Source organism: Chrysochloris asiatica, unplaced genomic scaffold (assembly GCF_000296735.1).
Source record: "Chrysochloris asiatica unplaced genomic scaffold, ChrAsi1.0 scaffold00304, whole genome shotgun sequence".
NCBI classification, from domain to species: Eukaryota; Metazoa; Chordata; class Mammalia; order Afrosoricida; family Chrysochloridae; genus Chrysochloris; species Chrysochloris asiatica.
In genome coordinates, this window is record NW_006408822.1 from 490,689 (window position 1) to 504,678 (window position 13,990).

Here is a 13,990-nt window from a genome sequence, read left to right on the forward strand (position 1 = left end):
CTTGACCTACACCTATGGATGCAGTAGCTCAAAGGAGGGAACAAATCTTTACAGCGAGGATCACTCCCACTCCCTCGATACACAGGGTGGGTAGACAGGGATTGGCAAGTTGGACACTGGCTACCCAAAATGGGGGTGGGGGTATACAAAGGCAAGAAAGGAGCTCTGGTAGCATAGTGGTTACGAACTGGGCTGCTAACCTCAAGGTCGGCAATTTGAAACTACCAGTCGTTCGGCAGGAGAAAGATTAGGCTTTCTGCTCCCGTAAAGATTTACAGCCTCGGAAACCCTATGCAGGGTCACTAAGAGTCGGAACTGACTCCACAGTACTTAAAACAACAACAAAGGCAAGAAGTAACTGGCTTACAAGCTTTCAAGAGGAAGCCTAGATCCAGAGGGTGTGGAGGAAGGTAGAATCTCCACTGAGTAGTATTCAATCTGTCTGGGCGGGGCTGATGAAAGAAGATGGGGATAGCACTCATGTGATACAATAGTGAATAATTACTATCAGGACTGACTGTGAGGGTTGGAAATGTAAAGGTAGATGTTTTGTAGCAAAAGAAGGGGAGTGGTTGCCTTTGCAGGCCAGGAATGTAGGTCCCTGGGACCATCAAAGGAGAAGAACAGAGTGCAGGACCCAACCCAGAGAAACAGTGATGCCAGAGATGGAGGTAGAGACAATGACATGGAGAGTGGAGCAGCTGGGGACTCCAGATCCAGAGAGGGAGGGGGGCTGTGTGCAGACGACGACCAGGGGACAAGCTTGCAGGGTATACCCTTTGGTTGGTTGATGATGCATGGAGGGGATTGTAACCATGACAATGTAATGATATACGATTGGATGAATGTAAAGCTAATGTTCTCCCATGTAAACTATCACATAATTCACAACAAAAATTAAAAAAAATAAATAAATAAAAGCAGGTAACAGATATTAGGAAGCATTGGCTATTATAAATGATAAAGACCTGAAGATGGGGTTTTAGAGGGCAGAATCCAGATAAGCAGAAAAGAAAAAATGTGGCGGTGGTGAAGGAGGGTGCTAAATTTAGCAAAGATGCAGAAAAAATGGCTATAAAGCATAAAGATTTGATTAAGGAAAAAGAAATATACGAAAGGGAACAGAAGCCTTTCTCTGAGGGTAATAAAGAGGTTTTTTTTAATGTTCTAAGTAAGATAGTGTCATATTTTCCAGGGGTTTTTACGACAAAGTATAGAATAGACTAGACAATATTAGTTAGGGAGCAAAAGAGGAAGGGCTGGACACAACAGAATGGTAGCAGGAAGAGTGGGAAGAGACAAACTCTTAGGATTTTATAGGAGAATAAACTGGAAGAACTAACAACTACATCCAAGTTTTGACCTTTGGTTATACAGGATAGACTTTACAACTGAAATAAGGAAATACAAAGGAAAAGACTTTTTTCCAATGAAGATAAGAAGTTTGATCTTAGTCATCCCAAAAAAGATATCAAACAAACAGTCTAGAAGACAATGAAATTCAGGAGAAATATAGGACAAAAGACATATATGGCAATCACATGGGTAAAGATAACTTTCTTAAAAGTCATAAAAAGTATATTTTAAAATTTCAGTCCTTTATTCAACTAATACTTATTGCACACTGAAACCACCCTAAGGATAGGCTCTGGGGATCTAACTTGCTAAAACTCCTTGCCCTCATGGAGCTTATATTCTATTGGGGGAAACAACCCTAAATCTGATACATAAGTAACACCATTCAAAAGTTTAAAAGGGTAGTTTTCAAAAGGTACTTACCACACTTCCTGGAAGAAATTGAGAAATACTAGAGAAATGGTGGCAGCTGCTGCTGCAACTCCTACTACTATTACTACATGTCACAGCACATAACAAATGTTCAATAAATGCTCCCTTTCCTTTTCATCTACAAATGGTAAATCTTAACATCATGGGCAACTAGAATGCCAAATTCACTAAGTTATTATAGACTCTTTTCTACCAAAAGTTTATATGTTGTTGTTAAGTGCCATTGAGTCAGTACCAACTTATAGCATCCCTGTATAGGGTTTCTGAGGCTTTAAATTTTTATGGGAACAAAAAGCCTCATCTTTCTCACATGGAGCGGCTAGTGGGCTCAAACCACAGACCTTGTTGTTCATAGCCCAGTGCTTAACATATAGAGCTACCACACTCCCTAAAAGTTTGTATAGTAGGAACTTAAAAGTATTAAATGTATACCTATCAGTTTCACATATGGGATTATTATCTTTACTCTCTGAATTGAAGGGGTTTATTTACCCTCCAACAGGGTGCCACAGCCTTCTTCATTTGAAACCATTCAGTGTTCCTATGCTCTGTTCAAACAAATGCCTCTTGTTCCATGTACACATTCCTCATGAGCACAGTGAAGTGTTCCAGAATATTCATACTTCGCTATGTTGTCAGCTTGTCATGATCCACACAATCGAAAGCCTTTGCTAACAACAATTTATTCTCCAAAGGAGCTCTGGTACCATAGTAGTTACAAGTCAGGCTGCTTGCTAATCTCAAGGTCAGCAGTTCGAAGCTACCTTCAGGAGAAAAATGAGGCTTTCTGCTCATTTGTACAGCCTCAGAAACCCTATACAGGGCCGCTGGAAGTCAGAACCAACTCCACGGCATATAACCACTACTTATCCTCCAAAGGAAAATTTCAATGATAAGGTTACATAGATAAAACAATGACCAATGAATTATGAATTATGAAGATTCCCATGAAAGGAGTACTACCTTTGAAATTATACACCAAAGATCCTATAGTTATTTTTTCATTAAACTGACACTATTAGTTTTAAAAGGAACTCTGGTAGCGTAGTGGTTACAAATCGGGCTGCGAACCTCAGGGTCAGCAGTTTGAAAATATCAGCTGTTCCGCGGGAGAAAGATGAGGCTTTCTGCTCCCGTAAAAATTTACAGGCTCAAAAACCCTGTACAGGGTCACTATGAGTTAGAACCAACTCCACGGCACCTAACAACAACATTGGTTTTAAACTCTGTAATTAATCTCATCTGTTATTTGCCATGGAGTTGGTTCCAACCCATAGCAACTCTGTATATGGTTTCCAGGAAGCAGCTGGTGAGCTTGAACCGCCAACCTTGCGGTTCAAACTGACTTTGCAGTCCAGCGCATTAATTCACAGCGCCACACCAGGACTCCAATCTCACTTGTTAGCACATATCACTTGGAAAAAAATTACGTTTTTCTGTGTACAACCATATAGCATTCTGAAAGTTTCCCTGAGGATTAAATGGCAAAATGCATATGAAAATGTTTGGCTATCTCCTAGGCATACAGTAAGTAGGTAGTCAGTAATAACCTTTGTGATTTCCAAAGCTCTTATAGAATCTCGATAGAAATTGGAAGCAACTTAAAAGCAGTGCATTTGATTTAATTTGAATTCTTTATCTTATATTTCCAATAATCCATGTAAAAATCCTAAAAACAGTAATTCTAACATAAGACTTTGGACCAAAAAGCTTAAAAAACACTGATTTAATGACATTCCAAACCAGAAAGATATTCATTTATTGTCTCTTTAACAAAAAATAAATAAGAGTTTGCTAAATTAAATCAAGATAAATATTACTGTAATCAAAACCCACATTTCTCTCTTACCTTCAAGTAGAAGTTTAATGAAATGTAAAAAAAAACATAGGAGACATAAATTCCCATTTTCACTTTCAAAACATGCAAATTCTAAAAGCCCACAAAATGTTAAGCGGGTATCAGTAGGCCCCAAGTCTGAACTCCCGGCCCAGAAGAGCACTGATACAACTAGGACTGGCTCAAATGGAGTATCTACAGTAATCAAGGGAGCTCCTCACTCCCTTGTGACATTAGTTTGTGACACCATTTGAGACAACCAGTGTCAGAACTGACTGTTCCCCATGACAAGTGGCTCTTCTCCAATCTTCTGGGCCATCCCTGCATACACTCAGACCTGTCCTCTGGTAATCTCCCTCATACATGGATGACTCACATCTGTCTTACAAAGTGGACATGCTACAAGCACCCCAAACTCTGTATGTAAAAGTCCTCTCAGACCTACTCCTCCAAAGAAAGACCTGTCCATTTTATCTCTTCATCACCACCTAGCATCTATCTCTGCCTCCTTTCCAACTGCCTAGCTCAAGCTCTCATTATTGCTAGCCTGAACCATGACAACTCCCACCTAACTGCCCACCATCTCATGCCATACCTACTCTAAACATTACAAATTAATCTTATTGTGAATATCCCTCACATCTGATGCCCTCTCCACACCCTCCTCACTGCCTACCAGCATCCCAAATTTTCAGAACTTTCACCTGATCTTGGAAGGTACTCAAAATGCACTTGCCTCTCTTCCAGGCCAGTCCTGCTTGGTATCGCATCTAAAAGCCTGTGTGTCATGGTTGAAAAAAGAGTGATCTGTGCTATTCTCCTGCTCTTGAGCTAAAGGTCAACACTCTCAAGCTGACTCAGAGGTCTCCACAAGGCCTGACCACTGCCTATTCTCCAATCTTGCCATTCTCCTCTTTGCTCTCTTTGCTCCAGCCACGTGGCCTTCTATCCAGTCTGTCATTGATTCCTCTCAGGCCTAAACCTTGGCATATACTGGTCCCTCGATGCCCTACCCCTCATATAAGATAGTGCAATCTCACCTCTGGGATCACAAGTCATTACTCAGTAACTAACATCATCCCCATTCCAAACTAAATCAAGTCCCTCATTTGGTCCCTGCCTCTGCTCTCCAGAGATGAAGCAGAATTATAATGAACTGATTATTGGATTTTTTTTATTCCCAAACTAGAATGTAAATTCCACAATAAGACTCTATCTGTCTTGCTTACCACTATCTCTCCACAGTGATTGTTGTTGTTAGGTGCCACTGAGTTGAAAACGACTCATAGCAACCCTAAGCACAACAGAAGGACACACTGCCCGATCCTGGGCCAACCTCACAATTGTTGCCATGCTTGAGCCCAGTGATGCAGCCCTCCACAAATATTGGTAGATTAAGAGAGTTCATAAATCAGAACAATTTAAACTATACAAACTATAAGGTCAAGCCCACTATACACTGGTTGTGAAGTCACTTTGCTTTTCCAACCATAAAACTGAAGAGCTCATCTCTTCAATATTCTCTGGGTTCTTTTGAAGTTCTGACATTAATTACATGAGTCTATAATTCTGGCCAATCTAAACTTCTATCTCACAACTCTCTTTTACATACTCTGGCACCAAAAACTTCACTTTCTCATTTCCACAATTTTTTTTTTTTGCATCTTTCCTTCCATCTGGAACTTTTTCCCCCCAGCACAACCTTTCCAAATACCATTTAGCCTGGGATTCAATGCCAACTCCTCCTCCCAAAGTCTTCCCTGGATTGCCGCCCCCCCCCCCCCAGATAGGCATAACTCTCCACCTCTGAAATTCCACAGGTTCTCCTGCTGGTTACAATTCTCTAGCAGACCATCCTGCTTTATTTTCTTCTTGTCATTTACTGTTACTTGAATTTTCCTTGTTCATGTCACTATTTATTTACTTGTTAATTGCCTGTCATCCTCACTTGCATGTAAGATGCAAGAAAAAGACCCTTGCCCCTTTTTCACCAGATTCCCTCTCTCCCCTACATCAGACATCACAGGTGATCAGTAAACATCTACTAAAGGTATAAATGACTCCAACCCTAACTACTAGAGTTGTGGACATATTGATCTCTTGCTATACTCAAACTCCTTTGGATCAGGCCAAAGTCTGGCTAATCTATTTATTTGTGTGTGTCATCTGGAAACGCTTGCACAAATGAACCAAATAATAGATAATGAGTCAATTAATGATCTCTCCAAGAGGTACTGCCCCTTAACTTGGACAACTCCATATTCTCCAGAAACCAGAACAAACACGAACCAGTTTCCATCCTTCTCTCCGACAGACCCTGTTCCAATGTGCAGCCTCCAGTGAGCTTCAAAAGCCTAGTTTCCTCACTTTCCTTTAATCCACTACTGTTTCTTCTGTCCCAAATAGCTCACAATACTGCCCTTTCCACTCTCTCTCTTCAGCCAACTAAACCACTTTCATGGTACTGTTCCTTCGGAGTATCTCCAACAAATCGGGTTGCTTATCAGGCCATGAGGGCACATGGGGATGTTCAAACTGGCTAACTCGGCTTTTCTTTCATACCTCGTCAATCTGAAATAGGCCCAGTTTCAGAGGCTGGCTTTGTTACTTTTTGAGATCCTAAGCTTTATTCCCACCTAGCGTGCTGCAACCAAATACCTCCCGGGTGTCCCTACCTTGCATCTTTTCACCTTGCACCAGAAGAAGACCCCAGGCAAAAGACGACGTTCTCCCAGGAAGCAAATGGTCTTCAAACACTGAGGGGCGGCCCTCCCCACTTTTCTGTCCGGCATCCGCCTCTAGCCTGGAGTCGTCACTAGTGCCACCCAATCCCAGCCTCTGGTTGGGCCCGACCCTCCAACACCACCCACCACTCACCTGAAGCGGCCCCCGCAGTGCTGGCATTGCTCGCCCACCCAGCCGGCGGGGCAGACGCACTGACCGGTGCCAGGGTTGCACAGACCGCCGTTGACACAGGGCCGGTCGCATTCCTTGGCCTCGACTGCAGCTGAGCCCGACACCACCGCCGCTGCCGCCGCGGCCTCGGCAGCCCAGGGCAGCAGCAGCAGCAGCAGCGGCGGGAGCAGCAGCCGTGGCGCCAGAGGAGGCGACAGTAGCCGCTGAAAGCGCAGCCCGGCCCCCAGACCTGGCCTCCCAGCCCGGGTCACGTCCCAGTCCCGGTGCCGCCCGCCGTTCCTGCCCGTGGTCGCTGTCGTGGCCACCGTCCTCCTCCTCAGCCTCGCCTCAGTCGCCGCCGCCACCACCACCATCTTCCCGGGGCTGAGACAGCGCCCCGCGAACACATACACACACACCACACGACCGGCTCAGCTTCGCCTGGCCGTGCGCGGCGGAGCTGTGCGGACGGTGGCTCGCACGGCCAATCCCGGGGGGGGGGGGGGACTAGAGCTGCGTGGGAGGCGGGGCCGCCGCGCTGTGCGTGTGTGGGAGGGTCGCGGCGCGCAGGCTTAGTTCCTCCGAATCACTAGGCCCTGAGGGCGGATCTCAAACCTACAGTCTCTGAGGAACTCCTTCCACTTGATACTAAGCGTCATAGGTCTAGTTTTTGCCCTTCTTCCTTCCCCCGGACATGGTAGCTTCCTTGACGTGTACCCCCAAAATGGTTTACTGGAAGCCGATCACCTTGCTAGCCGAGGGCCACACTGAGAAGCTGTCCCAGAGCACCGAGGAGACCCCTAGTCCTTGCCAGTACCCTGCCTAAACCCTAGCTGCGGGCAGGAAAGGGCCTAGAGGTTGTGTCGTGGCATGGTGCTAAGCGGAGTGCCACATTTCAAAACTCTTCCTTTCTCCTCTGTAAAATGAGGATAATGAAATAACTGATGTTAAGAACCTGAGTGTTCCATAAAGGCATAATAGACTGAATGAGGACACATAGTCCGGCCTCCCTTGATATAGGCTAGTCTAGTGGCAGCCCAGAAACCACACTTCAATTCTCAGGAAGAAGTTTGTAGTTACTTTGATCTCCACTATTTGCCCTCCAACCATCTCTGATGAGCGGGAAGCATAAAATTGTGAACTACAGCATTCTCAACCCGCACAGGTTTGCTCTGGAGTCTTTCTTGTCTGGTAAAGTCCTGGTGTGGCTCTGTGGGTTAATGCTCTGGACTGTAAAGTCGCTTTCAACACCAAGATCAGAGGTTCAAACTCACCAGTCACTCCTCTGAAACCCTATACAGGGTCGCTATGGGTCAGAACCAACTCGACAGCACTTAACAACAACAATTTACTTTGGTGAACTGCAATGAAGCATGCCTGATGGAAACAATTAGCCCCAAGGACTAATGGACCACGCAAACCTCCAGGATCCTGAGAGCAGAACTAGGTGGTTGCCCAGTTACCACTAGACCCCTGTGAATGTTGGTAAGTGCTTTCTAGTTGGTTTTAACTCATATTGACTCCATGTAGGGTTTCCCATGAACAACCAGTGAGTTTGAATTGCTGAACCAAACAGGATCACATTAAAAGATCCTGGATAGAGTGGGAGAAAAATGTAAAACAAAGCTCAGTCATAACCCAAAATGGGGGCCTACAAAGGCAAGAAGTGACTGACTTACAAGCTTTCAAGAGGGAGCCTAGATCCAGAGGGCGCAGAGAAATGTAGAAACTCCACTGAGAATTATGGACTCTGCCTGGGCGGGGCTGATGAATGGAGATGTGGATAGGTCTCTTGTGGTACAGTAGTGAATTATTGTTACCAGGACTGACTGTGAAGGTTGGAAATGTAAGGGTAGACGTTTTGTAGCAAAAGGAGGAGAGTGGTTGACTTTGCAGTCCAGGAACAGAGGTCTTTGGGACCATCGAGGGAGAAGAGTGGAGATCGGGACCCTACCTAGAGAAACAGTGAGCCAAAGATGGGGGTAGAGATGATGATGTGGAGAAATGGTGTTGCTGGGGATTCTAGACCCAGAGAGGGAGAAGGGCTGTGCGCTGACTACCAGGGAGCTTGCAGGGTATACCCTTTGGTTGGTTGATGATGTGTGGAGGGGAGTGTAACCATGGCAATGAAACGATATACCATAGGATGAATGTAAAACTAATCTTCTCCCATGTAAACTATCACATAATTAATTCACAATAAAACAAAAAACTAATGCTGGGACATTTCTTTAGCTGTTAATGCATTTTGAAAATAATGGAAGAGTTATTCACCATTGTTAAGAAAAACCCAAATAGTTATCTGTTCAAAGGCATAGATATTTGTAATAAAGCTATACTAATTTGTCTTTTTAAAAACAAAACAGAAAACTCAATCATAAAAATGACCAGGCTTACTGATCAGATAGAGACTATGATCCTGGAACTGAACTCACCACCCCACCACCACCACCACCACCACCACCCCCGTGGCTCAATTTGCATCCAAAAATAGGTCTATAAAGTGAACATGGAGCATAGTGGTTATGAGTTGGGCTGCTAATCTCACAATCAGCAGTTTGAAACTACCAAAGGCTCCATAGGAGAAAGATGAGGCTTTCTGCTCCCATAAAGATTTATAGCCTCAGAAACCCTATAGCAGATGTCTACAAGTTGCAGCTGACTCCATGGCACATAACAACTACCACCATAAAGTGAACTAACCCTTGGGACTCCTAAACGGGCTTCCTAACACGAGGAAAGAGTCCTAGTGTGGCGCTGTAGGATAAGTACTAGACTACTAACAATAAGGCTGGGGCTCAGCTCTACCAGGCATTCCTCAGAAACTCTACACAGGGATGCTATGAGTGAGAACCTACTTGACAGCACTTAAAAACAACCACACTTGTATAGGGTTTCTAAGGAGCTGCTGACCTTGCATTCCAGCTCATTAACCTGCAGCATCACACCAGAACTTGAAAAATACTAGGGAGGTACAAACTACTTAGAACAATCATCGTTTGAGATCAGAAGGAAAACATTTGTCCAAGAACAAAGCTCAAGAGGCAGGAAATGTTGGTAAAGAGAATGGTATACGCAGATAGAAAGTGGGATAAGGGATGTTGGATTGTGGGGATTGCAATCAATGAGATGAAACAAAATGTGTGAATTGTTGAGTGGAAAACTGATTTGCTCTGTAAACATTCACCCAATTTTCTTTTTAACATAAAAATTATTTTAAATAGAAAAAGAAACTTGCCTCCTGGAATGATAACCTTGTGCTGGCCTCAACCATGGACAGGATTGGGTCTGTGACTAACTTATAGAAGAATGTGACACAGATGAAGTTAATGGCCTTGGTTATGAGCCCTTATTAATCTTAGCTGAACTACAATCTGGACTCCTTTGTGTCTGGCTTTTTTAAAAATCAACATTATGGTTGTTGGATTGATCCAATTATTGTTTATAGTCATTTATTTTCATTGCTGTATCTTATTGTATAAGGAGCTCTAGTGGTGCAGTGGATTAAGCATTTGGGCTGTTAACTGCAAGGTCAGCAGTTCAAACCCACCAGCCGTTCCATGGGAAAAATATGAAGCTATGTGCTCCTGTAAAAATTTACAATCTTGGAAACCCTATGGAGCAGTTCTACTCTGTCATAGAGTCAATATGAGTCGAATCAACTTGATGGCAGTGGGTAGGTGGGTATTCCATTGTATAAATATATATGTATACAAGGCATCCTGATGTAAGATAATCTCTAGACTGCTAACCACAAAGTTGGCAGTTCAAATCCACCAGCCATTCCTTGGAAACCCTATATAGGAAGGCTATGAGTTCGAACTGACTCAACAACACTTAACAATAATAATACATGAATACATATATGAACATGTGTATATATAATGGTATGACAATGTACTGATCTGTTTTACTGCTGATGGACGTTTATACAATTTGAGGTTATGAAGGTCAGTGGTTCAAAATCACCAGCCCCTCCTCAGAAACCCTATACAGGATCACTATGAGTTGGAAGTCACTTGACAGCACTTTACAACAACAACAGTAATGACCAATGTTGCTATGAATAATCTAGGACTCTAGTACAGGTCTCATGGTGAAAATATGTACACATATCTGTGAGCATATACCTGAAGTATACTGATAGATATTTAATAATCAGCTCTCCAGAGGGGATAAGAGGGCCTTTTATATACCATTTGTTGATTTCTATGGTAGAAATACTTCCACTATGAGCTATTTCCATCTGCCAACATGATGTCACTAAATGCACAATTGGGAAGAAAGGTACATAATTGACTCTTGTGAGCTAGGAGGCAAGCTGGTGGTGGTGGCTGTGTGCTATCAAGTCAGTTCTGAATCATAGCTATCCTGTATAGAGTTTCCAAGGCTATAATGCTTTGTGGAGCAGAAAGCCTCATCTTTATCCAGTGGAGAGCCCAACTCGTAACTCATTACACTATCAGGGTCCATTGACATGTATATCCATGTAGAATCAAGTCTAATGGTCTGAAGCAGCAATTTATTATCCTCAAAGTTTCTTTGAGTCAGGAATTTGGGGGTGGCTGGGCTGGACAACTCTGACTCAAGTTTCTCATGCAATCACAATGTTTGCCAGGGCTGTAGTCATCTGAAGCCTTTACAAGGGTTCAAGGATTCACTTCCAGGTTTGCTCACACACAATCTGACAGATTGGTTTAGGCTCTTGGTGGGAGGTGTCATCTCCTGTCCACCTGGGCCTCTTGAGTGCCCTCATTCATGGCATGATGGATGGCTTTTCCGGAGCAAATAATCCAAGTACAGACAGACAGACAGAACCAGAAACTGACTGACTAAGACAGAAGCTGTGCTTTGTTTGAACTGGCCTCAGAGGTCACATCACTTCTGCCACATTTTATTTGTTAAAAGTGAGTCACTAAGTCTAGCTCATATTCAGAGGGAGGAAAATCAAGTTTTACCTTTCAAAGAGAGTCAGAATTTGTGGACAGAGTTTTTAGACACTGCCTTGCTTTCAGTTCAATAGCTAACTGTAACTTGGGTTATGAGATTTTTCCAGTTTCTATTTCTGACCAATTAGTTCCTTTTTCTATTCAACTCCTATTTCCTTAGTTAATAATTTAAATTCTTATCTGTCCTTATTAGGAAGAAATATTATTGTTGTTGTTGTTGTTAGATGCCATCGAGTCAGTACCGATTCATAGCAACCTTATCCACAACAGAACAAAACACTGCCCAATCCTTGGACCAACCTCACTACACATTGGGGATCTTCCTCTTTTTCTCTTACCCTCCACCTTACCAAATATGATATCCTTCTCCAGTGACTGGTCGCTCCTGACAATATGTCCAAACTATGAGAGACGAAGTTTGGCCATCCTGGCCTCCAAAGTGCACTCTGGCTGTACTTCTTCCAAAATGAATCTCTTGGTTCTTTTGGCAGTCCATGGCACTTTCAATATTCTCCTCGAACACCATAACTCAAAAGCTTCAATTCTTCTATGGTCTTCTTTATTCACTCTCCAGCTTTCACATGCATATGAGGTTATTGAAAATACCATGGCTTGGGTCAAATGCACCTCAGTCCTCAAGCTGACATCTTTGCTCTTCAACACTTCAAAGAGGTCTTGTGCAGCAACTTTGCCTAATGCAACACATCGTTTGATTTCTTGACTGCTGCTTCCATGAGTGTTGATAGTTAATCCAAGAAGAATGAAGTCCTTGATAACTTCAATCTTTTCTCCATTGTTAAGAATGTTGTTTATTGGTCCAGTGGTGAGGATTTTTGTTTTCTATACAATGAGATGTAATCCATACCAAAGGCTGTGCTCTTTGATCTTCATCAGTAAATATTTTAAGTCCTCTTCACTCTCAGCAAACAAGGTTGTATCATCTGCATATCGCAGGTTGCAGTTTCTCGGATTATTTACTCAGCATACAGGTTGAATAAGTATGGTGAAAGAATACAACCTTGTCACATACCTTTCTTAATTTTAAAACATTCAGTGTTCCCATGTTCTGTTCGAACAACTGCCTCTTGGTCCAGGTACAGATTACTTATGAGTACAATTAAGTGTTCCAGAATACTTATACTTCACAATGTTGTCCTTAGCTTGTCATGATCCACACAATCAAAAGCCTTTGCGTAGTCAATAAAGCACATCTTTCTGATATTCTCTGCTTTCAGCCAAGATCCATCGCACATCAGCAATAATAACCCTGGTTCCACGGCCTCTTCTGAATCCAGCTTGAGCCTCTGACAGTTCTCTGTTAATGTATGCTTGCAGCGGTTTCTGGATTACCTTTAGTAAAACTACTCGCATGGGATATCAAAGAGATTGTTCCATGATTTCCACATTCCATAGGGTCACCTCTCTTTGGAATGGGCACAAATATGGATCTCTCCCAATCAGTTGGCCAGGTAGTTGTCTTCCAAATTTCTTGGCAGAGATGAGTGCCTCCCGTGCCGCCTCACTTTCTTGAAAGATTTCAATTTGTTTCCACCAAATCCTGGTGCCTTGTTCTTTGCCAATTCCTTCAATTCACCTTGGACTTCCTCCTTCAGTATCATTGGCTCTTGATCATATGCTACCTCTTGAAACAGTTGAACATTAACCATTTCCTTGTGGTACAGTGACACTGTGCATTCCTTCCATCTTCTCTTGATGCTTTCTGCATCATTCAATAATTTGCCCAGAGAATCTTTCAATAATGAAAATCGAGGCTTAAATTTTTTCTTCAGTTCCTCCAGCTTGAGAAATACTGAGCGTGTTCTTCCTTCTTGGTTTTCTAATTGCAGATCTTTGCACATTTTCTTGTAGTATTTGGCTTTATCTTCTTAAGCTGTTCTACGAAATTTTCTGTTCAACTCTTGGACCTCCTCATTTCTTCCATTTGCTTTAACATCTTTATGCTGCAGAGCAAGTTTCAGTGTCTCTTCTGACATACATTTTTACCTTTTTTTCAGTGTCTCTTCTGACATACATTTTGACCTTTTCCTTCTTTCTTGTATTCTTAATGACTTTTTGCTTTCTTCATGTATGATGTTCTTGATGTCATCCCACAACACTTCTGGTCTTCGGTCTTTAGTGTTTAATGTATCAATTCTGTTCTTGAGATGATCTCTAAATTCAGGTGGGATACATTCAAGGTCATATTTTGGCTCTCATGGACTTGTTTTCATTTTCTTCAGCTTCAGTTTGAATTCGCATATGAGTAATGATGGTCTGTTCCAGTCTGCCCCTGGCCTTGTTTTGACTTTTCCATTGTTTCTTTCCACAGATGTAGTCAATTTGATTTCTATATATTCCATCTGGTGAGGTTCATGTGCATACTTGTCTCTTATGCTGTCTGAAGAAGGTATTTGAAATGAACAAATCATTGATTTTTCAGAATTCCATCATGCGTTCTCCAGCATCATTTCTATCACCAAGGCCATATTTTCCAACTACTGATCCTTCCTCTTTGCTCCCA

The 13,990-nt window shown here is 42.8% G+C and overlaps 1 protein-coding gene and 1 pseudogene across 1 annotated transcript in view; one reads left to right on the plus strand and one right to left on the minus strand.

Annotated features, from left to right (window-relative positions):
* ATRN (attractin) overlaps nucleotides 1-6,984 on the minus strand; it is a 271,410-nt gene extending 264,426 nt beyond the window's left edge. Inside the window, exon 1 of the mRNA XM_006874825.1 lies at nucleotides 6,503-6,984. Within this exon, the coding sequence (XP_006874887.1) occupies nucleotides 6,503-6,894 (392 nt within the window). The 5' untranslated portion in view covers nucleotides 6,895-6,984. The remainder of the gene's footprint in view (nucleotides 1-6,502) is intronic.
* A 230-nt stretch (nucleotides 6,985-7,214) lies between these two features.
* LOC102815924 overlaps nucleotides 7,215-13,990 on the plus strand; it is a 36,618-nt pseudogene continuing 29,842 nt past the window's right edge.